This window comes from Puccinia triticina, chromosome 2A, assembly GCF_026914185.1.
Source record: "Puccinia triticina chromosome 2A, complete sequence".
NCBI classification, from domain to species: Eukaryota; Fungi; Basidiomycota; class Pucciniomycetes; order Pucciniales; family Pucciniaceae; genus Puccinia; species Puccinia triticina.
In genome coordinates, this window is record NC_070559.1 from 865,866 (window position 1) to 884,121 (window position 18,256).

An 18,256-nucleotide genomic window follows, 5' to 3' on the forward strand; every position below is an offset into this window, starting at 1 on the left:
ACGCTATCGTTCAAGCTGAACGTCCTCAAGCTTGCCCCGCAACTCGTTCAATTCGGCCCGATCTGAGGTCGTCCTTGTACAATGGCCTTTGCCGTGGGTCCCTTCTGGAAAACGGTGCTGAGTTTTCGTGTTGAATCGTTCAAGTAAGTGGTCTCCCTGAGGGACTGAGAAGCTATAAAAGAGGCCTCTTCCCAGCCCCTCCTCTGTTCTTCACTCGCTCCTCCCCTCAACAGTAGCCCACCACCTTATACTAACTAGTCTTCCTCTATCATGCCGGTTTCCTCGACTTATAGAACCTATTATTCCCCAGCGCCCTATCCTATTCGTTGTTGAGCTTCCTCCGCGGGAGCCGCATCGCGAGTGCGTTTTCTTCTTGACTCGTATCTTTTAGTTTCCTTCCAAGTCTCACGCTATTCGTTTGATAGGCGGGTTTCTCGGTGCATAATCCTATTATCATTCTGGATCGGCCCGTTTACCGGGCTCGCAGAGTTAGCTCGTCATGGCTTTGTTGGTCTCAGACCTGTTTGGACGGTTTCGCGCGGTCCGCTCAAGCGAGAGCCCGTCGTGGCCGCGGATCCCAAGATCAGGGAGCGGATCCTGATCGTCCCTTTGTGGTCGATCCGGCCGCCGTATCCCAGGTCAACGAAGTAAGTATTTCTTCTGTTTATCCAATCCGGTCTGTCGGATCATTGTTGATCCGGGTATCCGACCCGCAGCTCCTGGGTAATAGACCTGCTACCCCAACCCCGTCAGCTTTTGAAACCCCAAGTCCGAGCCCGTCAAGGGTACCCCCGGGTTTTGTGGGTTTACACCCCCGTTTCCAACTGGCGCCGACCCCTGGAGGGGCGGCCCCCGCTTCGCCCGTCTACCAGCGCTGTGAAGCCGGCTGGGCGCCGAGTGGTACCTCTCCTGTGTACCGCCCTGCTGAGCAGGGCTCTCCAGTAAGTAATGTCGATTCAGGATTGTCCTTTTTTTTTTTGTCAGTACTGAGTCGTTTGTGCGGGTGTTTAGATGATGACCAGCAATCGGATGGTCATCAATGTCGACTGGCCGCTTCCCGCTGCCCCCCGTCCGTCCAATATCACCTCCCCTTCCTCGAGTCCTCAAGGCCCGGGAGTCGATTCTTCCGCGTGCACGTCGGGTACCGGTGGCTTGGCATACCCTCCTGGGTTGGGCCCTCAAGATGATGGTGCTTCCGCTCCCGCCAATAACGATCCGCCGTTCGTTTGGGGTACTGGGGTGAGTTTCATTCTTATTGTTCAACTTGAGTCGTTGATTGATCGCTGACACCCTTTTGTGTAGGTCCCTCCTCCCGATCCGGTCCGAACCGACCGTGAGTGGACGGATCTTCCCGTCTGGACGACAGCGGATCGCCCAGCCACGCCTGAGACGTTTCCTCAGGACATCGAAGTTTACCCCTCTGAGGGGGTTGCGGAATCCGAACCTGACGCCGACGCCGCTGAGTCCACTGATGCTGACTCTCCAATGCGGTCTCCGTCCCCGCTAGAACTCGCTCCTGTACCGATTGCGGACTACCCGTCCCTATCCGATGCCGATATCCAAGTTCTTCTTTGTCCGACCGAGTACCGGGGTGTGGCTATCCCCAATGTGCACTCCGACAAGGTAACCTATCTCTACGAGAATTTTATCACCAGTTTTGTCTTCTACTGCCGCAGAAACCGCTTGGTCGATGAGCTCTCAATGCCTACCAGCGTCGCCTTATTCAAACACTACGTCAAGGTCTTCCAGATCGTGGCCACCCAGCCTTTTGTAAGTCCCCTCTTGGTTTTGTCTGATTATATTTGATTCGTTTTGCTGATCTTGCTGCCTTGCTTTTAGTGATTGCTCCCAAATTTCCTTCCAGCTTACTTAAGACCTGACCGATAAAAGTGGAGTGGATCCGAAAAAAAACTTATGCTACCATAACACTAAAAAAAAGATAATTAGTTTTATTTTTATTGTTTTATTTTGGGGGTTACTAAACGTACCCGGTTTTTCCGCGTTTGTACCCGGTTTTTGCGTACCCCCTTTTCCGCATGCGTACCCGGTTTTTTTCTACTCATTTCTACGCAACGCAAATAGGCTTAAAATTCATCTAAAATCCTGAAGGGGTGCGCAGTAAGGCAATATGACTACCACACACCCCTTATATTTCATGTTCTGAGGTACCAATATTGCCAAAAGTTTCAGAGCGCAGAGAATATGCATCATTATTTAACCCCTTAAGTCCTTAGACTTCTGAGAAATTTATCAAAAAAAATATTCAATAATTAGGCAGATTGTTCCTATTAAGGCTGCCCGGCCCCCCTATATCTCATGTTTGGTGTTTAGCCCATTGCTATAAATTTAATGGCGCACAGAATATACACTATAGAAACATTTTTGAATTTTTTAGACTCTTTAAATGTGTAACAAAAAAGTTATACATGTAGCAGTCATTTTTCTACTAAGCACACCATGTACCCGCCACGTACCTATTTTTTTCTCTCAAAAATTTCAAAGAAAGCTTCTAATGCATGTTTAAATGTTCCCTCAATTTTTTGGAACCCTGGTACATGTAACAAAAAAGATATTCCCTTAGTACACACTGGGGAAAAGGGGGTATGCAAAAAATTAATTAAATCATTTAAAGTTGCTTTTTTGGAATTTTGAATGTGTCATAATTCTTTTCAGGATTTTAGATGAATTTTAAGCCTATTTGCGTCGCGTAGAAATGAATAGAAAAAAACCGGGTACGTACGCGGAAAAGGGGGTACGCAAAAACCGGGTACAAACGCGGAAATACCCGGGTACGTTTAGTAACCCCCTTTATTTTTTATTTTACTAGAGGCCAAGGCGGCTTCGCCGCTGCAAGCTGAAGGGGTTTGGTCTAGCAGCACATTGCAGATTATGTTTCCACAAATAGATTTGAGACTTGAGTTCTTCAAACTTAAGAAACTAACTCTGGCTTCAGATTGTAAGAGATCCTTATAAAGAAGGCCTGAATCAGGAGGGAGAATTGAAGGATTACATACCAACCAGAGACGGGAGAGTCTGGAGACTCAGAATTTCAAGATTAAACAGATTCTGATAAATCTTAAACATTATTATTCATTAGCAAGTGTTTGCAGAAAGAATACTTGAGATAAAGACTAATGTGTCACACTCAAGGACCATTTTAGTTGATAACTGATCATGTATTGCTTGTAAGTACAAAAAAAGCTGATATATATAGTAAATAAATAAATTTTCAGCTGTGTTTGTACATAAATCATGCATTAGGGTGGAGAAGTGACAGGCCCACTGTCACCCTGGTGGGGTATTTGACAAATTTTTAAATGACCAATAATATGGACACCCAAAGCATGTCTTCAAACTTCCCTGTTATCCAAGTTTATTAAAGACACAGTTTTTCCAAAATCAAAAAAAATAATATCAAGGGTTCCCCCTTACAATCATACAAAATGAGAAAAAAAAACATCATGGGTTTCCCCATCAACAAAAGTCCAAAAAAAAAAAAAAAAACAGGTTGGGTTTTCCCACTAAAAAAACCAGGATACAAAAAAAGGGGGATTTTACATAAGAAAAATCGGATTTTATTGACAAGTAAATCTCTACCAGCCTTCCAACATCAGCAAAGCTGTGCCCCCAGATAATCAAAACTTAACTGGTGGAAAAAGGGCCCATAGTTGGTTTTTAAATTTCCATGGGCAAACTCAGCTCATTCTCCACCCCATTATCCATATATATGTTCATGGCAGAAGAAATAATAAATAAACCCAGATTTAAAAATGTATGGCTTTCAAAGGATGAGCAACTCAACAATGCACAGTGATGGATTAGAAGAGGACATGAAATGAAATAGTGTATTTCAACAATATTTCATATGGGGCAAAACATATGCCTATCAAAATCAATCAGCATTGAATTTTCTCCCTTGGTTTAGACTGCATTATTCAAACCAGGTTGGATTTTTATTTTCAAAAAGAAAGTTTTCAGTAAAGCAGGACCCTGTTCTCTCTGGGCTCAATTTTTTTGAAACATTTATCCAAATTTGCACAAAAACTGCAGATTTGGTTTGTTGAATCAGTCATGCCAAACTGGGAGATTTCCATTACAACTGAGCAGGAATATACATGAGAGGAAGAAAAATATGAAAAAGAGTCTTCCTGTTGAACATGAAACATCTCCACACATTGATACAATGGAAGTTTAATACTACAGCTCAAGTACAGATGTTCATTGCAATAATTAGAGAGAAGAAAGGAAAATTAAAGAAAGCTGTGTGTGTGGCCTGGGCCTCCAGAATCTGCTCTTCAAGGGCCATGCCACTGGCGCTGAGGATGGAAGTGTGTCTCTGGGGGGCAATGTGGGTTATGGTGAGGGACAAAGCAACCAACCCGCATGATGGCCCCCCAGCCCCCAAACACACTAAGGATGTTCCCCACAGATGCGTAGCCGCGCGCTCATGTCAAGGCAAAAACCAGCCAGTACATATTGGTCTTAGCAACCTTGATGAGCTTACGCACAAAAAAATGTGTGGGGGGTGTTCCAGTAGACGGCCCAAGGCACTGATGCCTAGCTCCCGGGCCTCCTTGAGCTCTTTGGGTAAGTGGCCCAGGATTGCCCAAGAGCTATAGCAATGGTGACTGCTAGCAAACCTCCCTTTGGCAAGCAGGCCGGGCCTGGGAGTTTGAAGTCGAGGAAGTGGCAAAAAGCAATCTATGATGACCGGCCGGAGGGAGACAATTCAGTGGAGGTTTAGAGACCATACGCGTTGGTGACTCAATGACTTCTTTGGGTTGCGGGGCCCCTGTGGCGGGCAACGTGGCCGGACCAACACCAAGGTCGGCTGGAACTCTAAAGCCCACTCCATCTACCTTAGCTCGTGGTTTTTGGGAAGCCTTGAACGCTTCGGCCACTGTTCTGAAGGCTGATTTCAATAGTCTTGTGCCAAACAAATGAATCCACTTGGTACGGTTTTATAACTGCCAGCTATGAACGATCTTTTCAGATAATTCCTTCCCATTTACTTTTTTTCTCTCTTTGCGGGCGACTTGCCTGCGCTCTTGGGCCCGGTGGCAAACAGTCCGTTTCTCAAGAACAACCACAAGCCTCCGCCACCCTGTCTGAGGGAATGGTCAGGTATGTTGGGTTCACATTGATAGGGAGAGGTTTGGGGGGAAAGAGAAACCAACTGATATCCAACTGCAGACTTGGCAACGCCGACGGTGGTCAACACAAGGACTCATAGCGGCCATCAAACCCCCTGCATGCCACCCTTATATAGAATGATGACGCGGATCTTATATCAATGGGGTCAAGGGTGGGGCAAGCGTAGCCGACGACGCCAGGGGAGCTTCATAGAACTGAATGGAGCCTGAGACCGAGTCAGCCCGCCGAGCGCATGAACTCCGCTCGCGTCGTCCGCCGCCGCTTCCGCCCTGTTTGACACTTGGGAGAACGTTCTTTTGACTATGCCGTCCAGTGGAGGTTATGGCTGAACTTGAAGCCAAGCAGAGTGAGTCTCTTGTCGTCATGGAAGAAGGCCGCATATCAGAATATCACACCTGGTGAGGACGGTAAAAGGAGGGATAATCTTGGTCCTGATAGGTATAAAAACACATACTTAATAGGTTTCAAGTTTCAAGGATTCAAGTCCGTAGAGCGCGAGGGAAATCGGAACCGTTGGCGGGGTCACTGAAGATCTTGAGCAGCTGTGAGTAGTCCTGACTCATGCACTGTGGCGTAATTTCCGGGCAAAGGGATGATCTAGGCCAGTCAAAGTGTAGTCAAGAATGGTTGCGAGGCCCGCGGCGTGGGCTGTATGAAGTAGGCGAAGCCAAATGAATGCAATGGATACATTGGTCTCTCATCCGGATCCGAAGTGGCTGGCGCGGTTGGAATGGAATCAGATACCGTTACGAGGGCCACGGCGTGTCGTAGGCATAGGCAGGAGGAAATTTCTGGTGGCCTGGGGGTTTGAGAATTGAGTCGAGTGTTTGAGCCGAGAGCTTAAAAGGCAGGTAGTTGGGTGTTGAGCTGAATCCCCAGGCAATTGGAGATGCTGCACTTCCAGCTATCCGTTGTCCTCAACCCCTCCGCTGTTGCGCGTGCGCAGTTTGAGGGGCAAAGAGTGGGCCCCCCACGGGTCTGCAGCCTTTGCTGCGGGCCGGGGGCCTTCATGTCCATCACTTTTGACCCGTGCGCTTGACGCGGGCTGGGTGTTGAGCCTGTGGGCACGGCTTTGCCGCTGTTGGAAGGCTAGCTTGAAAACTTGCTTGTGTCTTTTTTGTGATGGGGAAACCCAGCATTTTTTTTTTTGAGATTTTGTTAATGGGGAAACCCATGATTTTTTTCTTCTTCATTTTGTGTAATTGTAAGGGGAAACCCTTGATCTTGATTTTTTTGATTTTGTCAAAACTGTGTCTTTAATAAACTTGGATTTTTATTTTGAATTTTTTTAGGCTTGAATTTTTTTGCGTTATTGAGAAATTGATTGAACCTCCCAGACCCCCCTCCCCCAACTTAGACAGGTTGTCCCCAACCTTCCACCAGAGAGAAGAAACTTGAGAGAAGAGAAAAAAAACAGAAAGAAAAAAAAGAAGAAAAAAAGAATTTGTGAAGAGGAGTAAGCGTGTTTGCCAGGGATGTCCTTAACTCTTGACTGATAAACCAATGGGTAGGAGAAGGACAGATCTATAAAGAATGACTGATCAAAAGAGTGTGAGTATCCTCCCCCAACTTAAAAAAATGAGTGATATTTGGTATGATTGAACAGTTTAGTCTCGTATCCAGGAGGTAAGACTAGCTTGAGGTATCTGATAACCCATCGCCGGAAGAGTTACTAGAATCATCATCCCCGCTTTCTTCTCCTTGTCCAGGGTCTTCATCTTGCTGTATATCCGCCAGGCTACGTCCGCGAGGATAAAATTGTTTGATGTGGGAGGCTGCATAGGCCCTCTTTAGTTCGACACCGTCAAGCTCTTCCAAAATGTAAGATCCTTTTGGCAATTGTTTCTTAACCCTAAACGGTCCGTTCCATCGATTTGCAAAGAGTTTTCCCCATTGATCTTCCAAGCTTTTGTTGTAGACCAACACCAACTCTCCTGAGTCTAACGGTTTTCGAAGTCTTGCAGCCATTCGTCGATCCCAGTATCTAACAGATGAATTTCTGACCTTCATCAACTTTTCGTGAGCTATTCCTAGAATTTCTTCTCGACCTTCCAGTTGCATAGTCCTTGCCTCCAAGAGTTGTTCCGTGGTGCTGACTTCAGTCCAATCAATTCCTAGATAAGTATCCATTTCCAAGTCGACCGGCAGAACCGCTTTCTGGCCAAACACCAGCTCGTAAGGTGAATATCCCGTTGTGTGTTTTTTTGAAATTCTGTCAGCAAAGAGGACTAAAGGCAGATACTCCCTCCATTTCCCCCCAGATTCACCACACATCTTGATTAGGGTGTCTTTAATGGGTCGGTGTCCTTGTTCAATCATGCCATTGGCTTCAGGATAATAAGGTGTGGGCGGCTTGAATACTGCTCCAATCTTTTCGACTGCTTTGATAAATTCGCTCTTGAATTCTGGTCCATTGTCTGCCGTTACCGTTTTGATTACGCCGTACCGATAGACCCAATCTTCAAGGAGAAATTTTCCAATGGTTGCGGCTGTCAGTTTTACCAGAGGAGCTGCTTCGACCCATCCAGACAAATCATCCCGTTCCACTAGTAAGTACTTGTACCGTCCAGCTTTGATATGACAGACGTCCAAAGCTACTCGTCCGAATAAGCTGCTTTCTCCTGTGGGGTGCCGTATTTCTCGGGGAACTAGTGGGTCCCTTTTTTGACAAGGTTCGCAACTATGTACCCACAACTTGACTTTCTTCTTCAAACTTGGCCACCAAAATCGACAAACTAATTGTTGGTATGTTTCCTCAAGCCCTCGGTGTCCAAGATCTTTGTGCACCATCCGTAATAGCTTGCTCTGGTAGGATATCTTGGAAATCACTAGTTGCGGCATGGGTGAGTGTCTTCTCATGAGTCGTCCATTCTGGATAAAATAGTTAACCAATTTTTGTTTAAGTTTCTGAAAGTCCTCCGGATCCATAGAACAAGGTCTCTGCAGTGTTTGTAGATAATATTTGAGGTCTTTCCAGAAACCAGAAGCCTCCCACTCCAATAGTTCTGTTGAAGCTGAAATTATGTTATACCGTGAGCAGGCTTTGATCAGGGGTTCTTCCTCGTCAAAGTCTTCCGTATCGTTGTAAAATTCTTCCTCTTTGTCACTTATTGGGCGTCTGGACAAGGCGTCTGGCATTGTGAACGTTTTCCCTGGCTTGTGCACCATTTCAAATGAAAAAAGTTGGATGAATGCTACCCATCTTGTCATGGGGGCATTGGGAAGTGAAGGCGAGTTGATCATCTGAATTAAAGACTGTGCGTCCACTTGGAGTTCAAAATGTTGACCCCATAAGAGTGTTTGAAGTTTCTTCAGGATTCGTGCCACCCCACAGAGTTCCAGTTTAGGCTGTGAATATTTTGACTCAACCGGCGAAAACACAATTGATTTGTATAATACTGGTCGATATAATCCGGTCTCAAGCTCCTGTTGTGAAAGTACTGCACCGGCCGCAATGAAACTGGAGTCCACTGCTAAAACAATAAGCCCTGCGTCTTTCGAATAATCAAGGTTCTTCAGGGTGATATCTTCTCCAATTATCTCTTTTAGCTGATTGAAGGAATTGTCACAGTTTTCGTCCCAGAGCCATTCTACGTCCTTTCGTGTCAGCCTTTGGAGTGGAGCAGCTATTTCGGACAGATTCTTTACGAAAATCCTGACGTAAGTTACGATTCCCATGAAGCCTCGGAGCTCCGTGACGTTATTGGGAGTTGGCCATGTTGTTATCTTATTCTTCTTCTGATCCGAAACCCTTCGTCCTTCTTTGCAGACCACATGACCCACAATATCCAAGGCAGGTACACAGCATGCAAACTTTTTACCTGAGATAGTGAGTCCCGCTTCTTCAATTTGGAATAATATTCTTTCCAGTGTTTGAGCGTATTCCCAGATAAAACGTTGGATTCCCGGATTCTCTTCTAGAACTTCATCATTGTATGTGGAACTTGGCCCTTTGATACCGCCATCGTCAATAAATACGCCTACGTGGTCGGGTATTTCATCCTGAAGAATCTACATCATTTGTGCTTAATATACTGCTACTGAATTAGTTGCACCCTGCGGAAGTCTGGTGAGTTGAAATCTTCCTAGTGGAGTATCAAAGGTGGTGAGAGGTCTTGATTCCGGGGCCAATTCCCTTTTGTCGTATCCACCCATAATGTCGCCCAATCCATAACAGGCCCGTCCGGCAAAGGATTCAAAAAACTCTTCTGTTGCAGGCGGTAGTCCTGCGTCTTTGATGGTGACCTTATTCATTTCTTGTAAGTCGTGAACTATCCTTAACTTCCCGTCGTGTTTGAGTAGGCAGAAAACCGGACTAGAGTAACTTGATGTTGATTGCTCGTAGAGTTTATTCCGTACCCGTTCCCGTACTTGCTCCACGTATTCGTCTTTGATTGCTGCTGGGATTGGAATTGGTTTCTTCTGCCATGGTACATGATCAATTACCGGTATGACATAGGTTAAACCATATGAATGTTTCAAGAGTCCTCTTTCCTCTGGCGTGAAGGCCACAGCTTTCTCTCAAATCACAATTAAATGCTTGAATAATTTTAATTCCTCCTCCCACAGCCATCCGTCGGGTCCAAAATTTACTACCTTCAAGCGTTCTTCCGTAATCCTAGCGGTAGGCTTAAAGTCCGGTGGATGAAGCGTAAGAGGTGTTTGGTAGGGATCTCGTGATAGCGGTGGTCTTTGAAGAGGTGGATTCAGTGCTTGTGGAATTGGTTGATTGATTGGTCTGATTTTCTTTGCTACAGGTTTATACTTTGTCATGCACCACAAGCTTCCGTCCCTCCAACTCTGGCACAATCTGTCTTGAAACCTTGATCCCAAACCTTTAGTAAGTAAGGATCCAAGAAGCTGTTGTGAGTTGCTGTCCGATTTTGGTATTCTAGTGGTGTTGACTGAGGGAGTTAATCCAAAAATGCCGGGTTTTTCTGAAGGCACTGTTTCTGGAACTGGTAGTGAGTCTTTTCTAATGTTACAGATTTTCAATAGCGTAAGGAAAATGATAAGAATATCCTTTATGAGTGATAGGATTTTAGGAAAATATATTTTTGTCTGTTTTGATGTTTGTTGGAAGTTTTTTAGAAGAAATGATTTAGGCCAGTCGAGAGAACCCGGCGTCCGAGATATAACCTGCTTGACTAGCTGAAGCAAGTTACTCCCTAGCTGGATGCCGGTAGTTATAAAAAATGCTGATTTGGTTTCTTCTTAAACATTCGATGTTCTTCGTTATCACTAGGTTCTGATGTTGGGACTGATTTCATACTATTGGTACTGAGATCCTTTTGATTATCCCATCCTCGTCCTTGTCCGGTTCGAGCCAATGGTACCAAAATTTGCCGACCCTTGTTTCCTTGAAACATGAGAGTCTCCCCTGTTTTGTGGTATTCTAAAGTGCAATCGTAATCAAATAGAAAAGGTCGTCCTAAAATACAATCTTGAGCCTTTGGTGATATAAAGAGGTGAGCGGGTCCGGAAAATCGGCCGATCTGTATTGGGCAGTTCTCGACTACGCCGGTAATGTCGCATCTGGCTCCACCAACACCTTGCATGGGTATGTTCACTATCACAGATTCTAGCTCCAAATCCTCCGCTACTGATCGGGGTATGACGTTGACCATAGAACCGGAATCCACCATAAAGTCGACTTTTTCTCCCCCAACTTGCGCGGTTACGTATCCCAGGGCACAACTGTAGTAGCATGGATCTGAAGGTCCTTCTTCCTCTGGTAAGGTGGTCATTGGTGCAGCTACTTTGGCCGCTTCAGTTGCGATGTAGGTGGTGGAAGTATTCTTGCCTGACAGACGTCCCTGTAATTTTGCTATGATCTGTTCTGTGTACAAAGGCGATATCGTAGTGAGTTGTGCAAACGTTGTGGGAATCTTGACGTTGTCTAAGTCCTGTAGTAGAACTTCCTCTGGTGAATCTCTTTTCAGGATTGTCGGTACTCGTTCCCGGCTCCAGACTTTCTCAGGCGCCTTTTTCGGAGTTTCTTTCGGTGATCTGTCCACTTCTTCTTCACGATCAATATCCATGGCATCTCTTTCTGGTTCCTGGATCCTAACTTCGCGTTGGCCTTTTTGAGCTTCTGACCTGGTGACAGGATGAGATCTCATGAAGTTTTCCACGCCTAAGGTAGGAGGGCTCCAATGGATGGTTTGTACTGAGGTTTTCATGAAGGGTGCGTTCCCATTTTCAGTTTGCTGTGAGTCCGCCAGTTTCTTGATGGCTTCTTGCATTCGAGGTTCAGCTGATGCTCCTGCAACCACTGATCGTATTGGTCTTGAAGGTACCCACGGTATTTGCTGGCCGTCAGGTAAATACCATTCTTTACCAATTCGCTTCACCAAGCCTTGTTTCATGTCTTTTGCTGCTTCTGGGCATTGATAGGTAGGGTGTCCTTCTCTCTTGCAATAAAAGCAGTTCTGGGATTCATATAGCGGGGTTGATGGCCGAGCATTTCCGCGGTTGAATTCTTGTTTTTCTGATGGTCCTTGCCGATTGTAGCCGGTGGGTGCTCCATTCTTGATCTGTTGTTTAAGCGTGGCAAGCTCCTGCTGTACTTCTTGTAGTTTCTGTTCTACCTCCTTATTGCTTGGGCTTTCCTTTAGCATCTGCTCTCGTCACTTTCCGCCGCCTTTCTTAAGATCCAAATCCTTCTGCATGATGCGCGTGGATTTGGAGAAACTGGAGAAATTTGTGTAACCTTCGTCGACTTGTACCTCCGTTTCCGCGGCCTCTGTTAAGTCTTCCCATTTTGGTGCCTTGTTACTTCCATCCTTGGCCTTCGGAAGCTGATTTTTATTGATGAGTGTGCGTTTAATACTTTGTTGGCTTTCTGTCGAGAAGGCACTTAAGAATAGTAAACCGGCGTCATCGTCTTTGTTGATATGTTCGTTCTTTACTAGATACTTGAGGATCGGGGTGAATTTTGCAAGGTACGCTTTATAATCCCAATAGCTTGAAATTCCTTCTTTAGCTTGTTGCTTAGCTATTTTGATAAGGTCATCCACAGTATACATGATCGTATTATCGAGGTCACCCCAGGCTTTGACCATTGCCGCTCAAAGCTTCTTCCAATCATAATCATTGTATCCATCCATTTCCTCAAGCTGGCACTTTAACTCTTCTGTTTGTATGAATCGTGGTATCTGGATTGCTTTCTCGCGATCCGACGCTCCGTGACCATATGCCGCTCGCTCAAATTGTTGCAGGAACTTCATAAACTGGCTACCCTTGTAGAAGAGCCCAGGTTCTTTGATGATGACTGGTTTGGATTGGGGTATGGGTTGGGGGTAATAATACATAGGTTGCGGATTTTGCACCGGTATTTGTTGTTGTTGAAATTGAGGCTGAAACATATATTCTTGCTGATTTTCTGTATTGTGGATTCCGTACCCAGAAGGTTGTTGTCGTGGAGTTGTTTGTCTTGGGGGTATATTTTCGGGTTGTGGAGTTTCATCAGTGTCTGATAAGTCCTCTTCAGTCTGCTCTCTGAATTGATTCTCTGGTCCCTTTCCCTTGTCCTTCCTAGGTGGTGGAGGTGGATTTGTAGATTCCGAATTCCAATTCAGTCCCGAAGTTTCTGTCAATGTTCTGTTTCTAAACGGGGTGGAGGGAGCAAATCCGCTCTCCATATCTGGTAGACTGAACGGTAAACTCATGCTGGTTTGTGTTGATTCCTGGTTTTGTAATATGAATATCCGCTGCTACCTGTTACTGTGCTCTGAAAAAGAAACAATAATATCTGGTCTCTGGTCTCTTTACCAGGGCAAATTGGGGGTTTTCTTTTAATAATTGATATAAATAACTTTACCGTTCTGGGAGTGTTCTTCAAACAGTCTCTGCCTATCCAAATTCTTCAGGTCTTACACTTGCCCTTCTTGAGGTTTTATAAACAGCTGTTTTCTTCAAACGATTCCGGAGTTCCCTTCTAACAGGATCCTAGTTATCCAAATTCTTCAGGTCTTACTCTTGCCCTTCTTGAGGTTTTATAACTGGCTGCTTCCTTCGAGATACTCTTTTCAGTTCGGATGGTTAAGTTTTCTTTTCAGAGGGTCGTAATCGGTCCTTTTGGATGTTCCTAAAAGTCAACTTGTTGTTCAACAGAATAACAGAATATGCCGTTAAGTTTGATAGATTTGTTGATGAATTTGATTCCTTTTTCTGCTCGAAGTTGAGATCCGTAGACGATGGAATTTCTGGCTTTCTTGGTCGAAATCGATTATCCGTTGTCGATTGAACAAAGTTATCCTATCACGTTGGGGACTCCCTTGTAAGACTCAAAAGTGGTTGTGAAACCCTTTTGCTGAATGGAGAAGGGGATGATGGAGGTGCAAACTCTGCCCTTCTATACTATCAGATAACAAGACCCACCAAGCTAAGCTTGGCAAGTTTTAATCAAGTGATAGGTCTGGTCTAGTTCCAGATGAAGTTGTTCGATGACAGGTATGTGAGAGTTGAGAGGGTTTATGATGATGGAAAGGGTGAAAGTTGACTCGATGTTTCCGGTGGGGGTTGAACACAGGTCTTCAAGAGGGTGGTATAGAAAGTTGAGAAGAGTTGTCTGGACTGAGAAAGGGTGTATGTCTTAATCAGGAGTTGAACCAGGAACCGGGTAACTCGTGACAGGTGCGTGATATGCTACCAGTGATATGAGAGTATGAGAATATGAGAGTGAGCTCAGTGGTTATTGCAGATAAGAGGGGTGATATGGTATGTTATAAAAGTGTAAGGGTGATGATAATGGCTAATGGGTGATATCTGTATAACTGGTGGGTACTGAACAGAGGGAAAAACAACTGGGGGGGAGAGAGCTCCTTATATAGACAAATGTGAGGGATTTTAGCTACAAGGGGGACCCTGGATGAGGGATTTTAGCTGGTGGGCTGTGTACAAGTGGTGTCAGAAATACTAAATACAGGCAGAAAGTGGGGTGAGAAATGAAAGATGATGTCATACTAATGCAAGGAGCGCATAAACGAAGCGGGGAATGTCAAATACAGAGGTACTTCATGCAAGGGGTGCATGAGTAGTGTCAGACTAATGCAAGGAGTGCAGAAATGGGGTCAGAAGACTGCATGCAGCTGCAAGGGGTGCATAAATGAGGCGGGGACATGTCAAATACAGAAGAAATGGGGTTGGTCCCCTGCATAAGCAGTGGAGATAAGAGGGATAGAAAAGAGTATGTGTTTGGCTGGGGCTGAGTATGCATATACTTGGGAAAGGTGACTTGAGGGGTGTGACAGGTTGATGACTGGGGCCGGCTGTGTCCATGAGGGTCCAAGAGAGTGTAACTTCCAATCCAGCGGGGCTCCAGTGATGCTTCCAGTGGTAACTAGGGGTAAAATTGGCCGTAAAATCCATTTCTGAGGTCCATTTGGTGGTATCTGGAGGCCTAGGGTGAGTAAATATATGTATGAGGAAAAACTTTTGATTTTTCACTTTTCCGTCTACCACACCGCAAGGTTGAGGATGTGGGCAAAACATCTGATGTGACCTTCTGGAGAAATCAAAAGCTTGCTGTTGAGGGCAATCTCAATGAATTTATTGTTGTTCAAGGCGTTGTCCAAAGTGATCGAGATGATTCGCTTCCCAAGATATGAGAGATCAACATCTTCACTGTCATCATCGGGAGACATTAATTGGCTATCTTGATCCTTATCGGCGTTATCGGATGCACTAGATTCGTCATCAGAATCTTCAGGAATTTGAATCGCTTTTCTTTTGTTTGAAGTCAAGCTGAGGTCGGTCTGGCAAAAAAAATCCTCAAAGATCTCGAGGATTTTATCGTGGATGTTTGCACCGGTGTGCTTTTTGCGGAAGGCTCTGAATCCAATTGTTGCAGAAATGGGTTTCCAATTGTTGGAGATGAAATGACATGTAAGCGAGATGTACGGCGTTCCACCAGAGGAGGACCAGATGTCGGTTGCAAAAGAGAAGCACTCGGATTGGTTTTGCAAGAAGCTAAATACAGCCGGCTTGCTATCTGCATAAAGAGCCTTGATTCGCCAAGAAACCGTGTGTGCTCACTAATGATTGTGATCCCTGGGTCTAGTCCTTGAATCAATTGGAGGAATTTCGGACTTTTGACTTTTGAGCAAGGCAGCTGGTCTTCAACAATCCACTCGATAAGATTAGATTCAAACAACGATTGCCAAGACTTGAGTAAGATCTGTTGAAGAGGTCCTTTGGGTTTAGAGGTGGCAGCCGGGGTTCCAGAGCTTGGTGGGGTTTGAATTTGTTCTTCCAGATTTTCGGCAACCTCAAGGGCAAGTTTCCATTCACCTGGATGTTTACGAGCTATATGATTCACAAGATTCGCCTTTGTTGTCTTGTTGGCCACTAGCGTATCGCCGCAGTTTTCAATCAAGTAGGAACGTTGTCCATTCGAATCAGGAGGCGAAAAAAAAGAGACCGCTGTCTCTGACTGGTTAACACTCTGACTGTTTGATCCGGTAGACTTGCGTCTCTGAGGATTCACACGAATTTCGCCTGATGATGGGGGATCAGACTCTGTTGATTTGGTTTTTGGCGGAGAATCTGAATCCTGAGAATCGGCAGTTCCCATGGTTCTGTTGGTGTAAACAGTAAAAAAATTCAGAATCAAGGATCAACCGATATTTGGTAGAGATTAAAGGAATGCAATCTGACCTCTGTGTTTCTGAAGTTTCTAGTCGGTGGCGGTCGTTGGTAGGGTGCAGGATTCAGTGGCGGTGGTCGGTGACTCTGACTCGGACCTAGGTGCAGGATTATTGATGTCATGATATGTGATATTGGAAGCCCCGGTGGTGCATAACGGCTTGCCCAGGGCCCCTCAGGGGACCTATGAAGACTCCTACAGGGCCCAAAAGGCCCCGGGTGGCACTTTAAGTGGATATTTGAACTTATTCAAATATTCGAGGAAAAATCTACCCCGACATTATTCGAATCGAATCAAATACAAATACGAATACTCGAATCGATTCGATTCGAAGTGCTATGCCCTGGTGGAGTTTCATCGGAGTCGGACAGCCCTTCTTCGGCTTGATCTCTGAATTTATTTTCTGGTTCTTTCCCTTTTTCTTTTTGTGGAGGCGGCGGAGGGTTCTGGGATTCCAAAGTCCAAAACGATCCTGAAGGTCCTGCCAATGGTCTGTTCCTAAACGGGGTAGAGGGAGCGAATCCATCTTCCAAATCCGGTGTGCTGAATGTTAAATTCATGTTCATCTTGTTGATTCTTAGTTTTCTATTATGTTGATCCTTGGCTTCCTGTTACTGTGCTCTGAAAACGAAACAATAATATCTGGTCTCTGGTCTCTTTACCAGGGCAAATTGGGGGTATTCTTTCAATATTTGATATAAATAACTTCACCGTGCTGGGAGTGTTCTTCAAACAGTATCCAATTATCCAAATCCTTAGGTACTACACACCGTCATTCAGTATATAATTGGCTGCTTCCTTCGAGTGGGCTCCAGAGTTTTCTTCTAACAGTATCTAATTATCCGGATCCTTAGGTACGACAAACCGTCTTCCAGTATATAATCAGCTGCTTCCTTCAAAATACTCCTTCCAGGTCCAGTGGTTATACGTTCTCTTCAGAGGTTTGTAATTGGTCCCTTAGATGGTTCCTAATAGCTGACTAGTCTTTCAACAGAATAACTGAATATGCCGTTGAGCGCTCTTGATTTGTTGATGAATTTGATTCCTTTCGTCGTTAGAAGCTAAGATCCCTTGACGAGTTCTTCTGGATATGTGAAATTTGGTTAAACCTATACGTCGTCAATCAAACAAGATTATCCTATCACATTGGGGACTCCCTTGTAAGACTCAAAAGTGTTCCTGAGAACCTTTTGCTGAATGGAGAAGGGGATGATGGAGGTGCAAACTCTGCCCTTCTATGCTATCAGTCAACAAGACCCACCAAGCTATGCTTGGCAAGTTTTATTCAAGTGATAGGGTAGGTTGGCTCAAGATGAGTTGTTTGATTGACAAGGTATAGAGCTGATGGTTTATATAAGGGTTGGTTATAATTGGTAAGGGTGAATATTGGGGTGACTGTGATTGGTGAGTGATGAACTGAGGAGCTGACAACTGGGGAGGAGAGAGCTCCTTATATAGACAGAAGTGGAGCCCCAGAGGGCTTGTGGGTTAGGGTTTCAGCTGATCTGGACAACAGTGTGAGGGATTTTAGCTGGTGAGAGTAGATACAAATGATGTCATAATGTGTCAGGGGTACATCTATGATGTCATAAGCATGCAGTAGGGCTGCATGAAGGCTGCGTAAAGTGACAGTAGGCTGCATTAGTTGACAGGTGGATGCAGGGGGTGCATAAATGACGTCTGAACTGCAGGATCAGTGCAGGATGACATCATAATATGGAAATAGAAGAGTACTTGATACTATGTGATGACTATAGTCTGATGGAGAGATGTATGCTTGTATCCTGTGATGTGTATAAGCATAATACTGTGATCCTTGACTTGAGGCTTGTGACAGGCTGGTGACTGGGTATGCTGAACGTGTGATGGGTGTCCATTGTCCAAGGGCGTGTAGGTTCCCATCCAGAGGGGCTCCAGTGACGCTTCCAGTGGTGACTAGGGGTAAAATTGGCCTTAGAATCCATTTCTGGGGTCCATTTGATGGTATCTTGAGGCGTATTGTGAGTAAATATGTAGTATAGAAAAAACTTTTGATTTTTCACTTTTCCGTCTACCACACCGACTCAGAGGCTACTGACGTTGTTGGGACCTTGAGCACTGTCCTGGCAATCTTCAATAGTGATGGGAATCAAGTTGAATTCATTTTCCACCAGCCAAGCAGGTTGAACTTGGAATCAGAATCATCGGAGAGGATCACATTTCGTTCTTCGAGGTAAAGATCCAACTCAGCCGCAGGTGCATTCGGCAAAGCTTCAATGGTTCCAGCCATGTACTGATGGAAGGCAGTCAAGTCCTTGTTGATTGCCTTCGTTGGCCTCGTTTGATTTTGACTGGTGGTTGGCTCAGCTGCAGATGAAGAAGCTGGAGCAAACAGGTTCCATAGTTGAAAGACAGTCAATCACACATTTCCGAAGAATTCATTGATGTCCTGATTGGGCGTGGTGTGCTGCTCAA

The 18,256-nt window shown here is 45.1% G+C and overlaps 1 protein-coding gene across 1 annotated transcript; it reads left to right on the forward strand.

Moving 5' to 3' along the window:
• Positions 1-1,011: 1,011 nt before the first annotated feature.
• Positions 1,012-1,842, forward strand: PtA15_2A98 (uncharacterized protein; the record flags this gene model as incomplete). The annotated part of the gene is made up of 3 exons (XM_053167032.1): positions 1,012-1,239; positions 1,303-1,770; positions 1,840-1,842. 3 exons carry the CDS (start codon positions 1,012-1,014, stop codon positions 1,840-1,842), a joined length of 699 nt encoding a protein of 232 aa, XP_053017341.1.
• Positions 1,843-18,256: the final 16,414 nt, after the last annotated feature.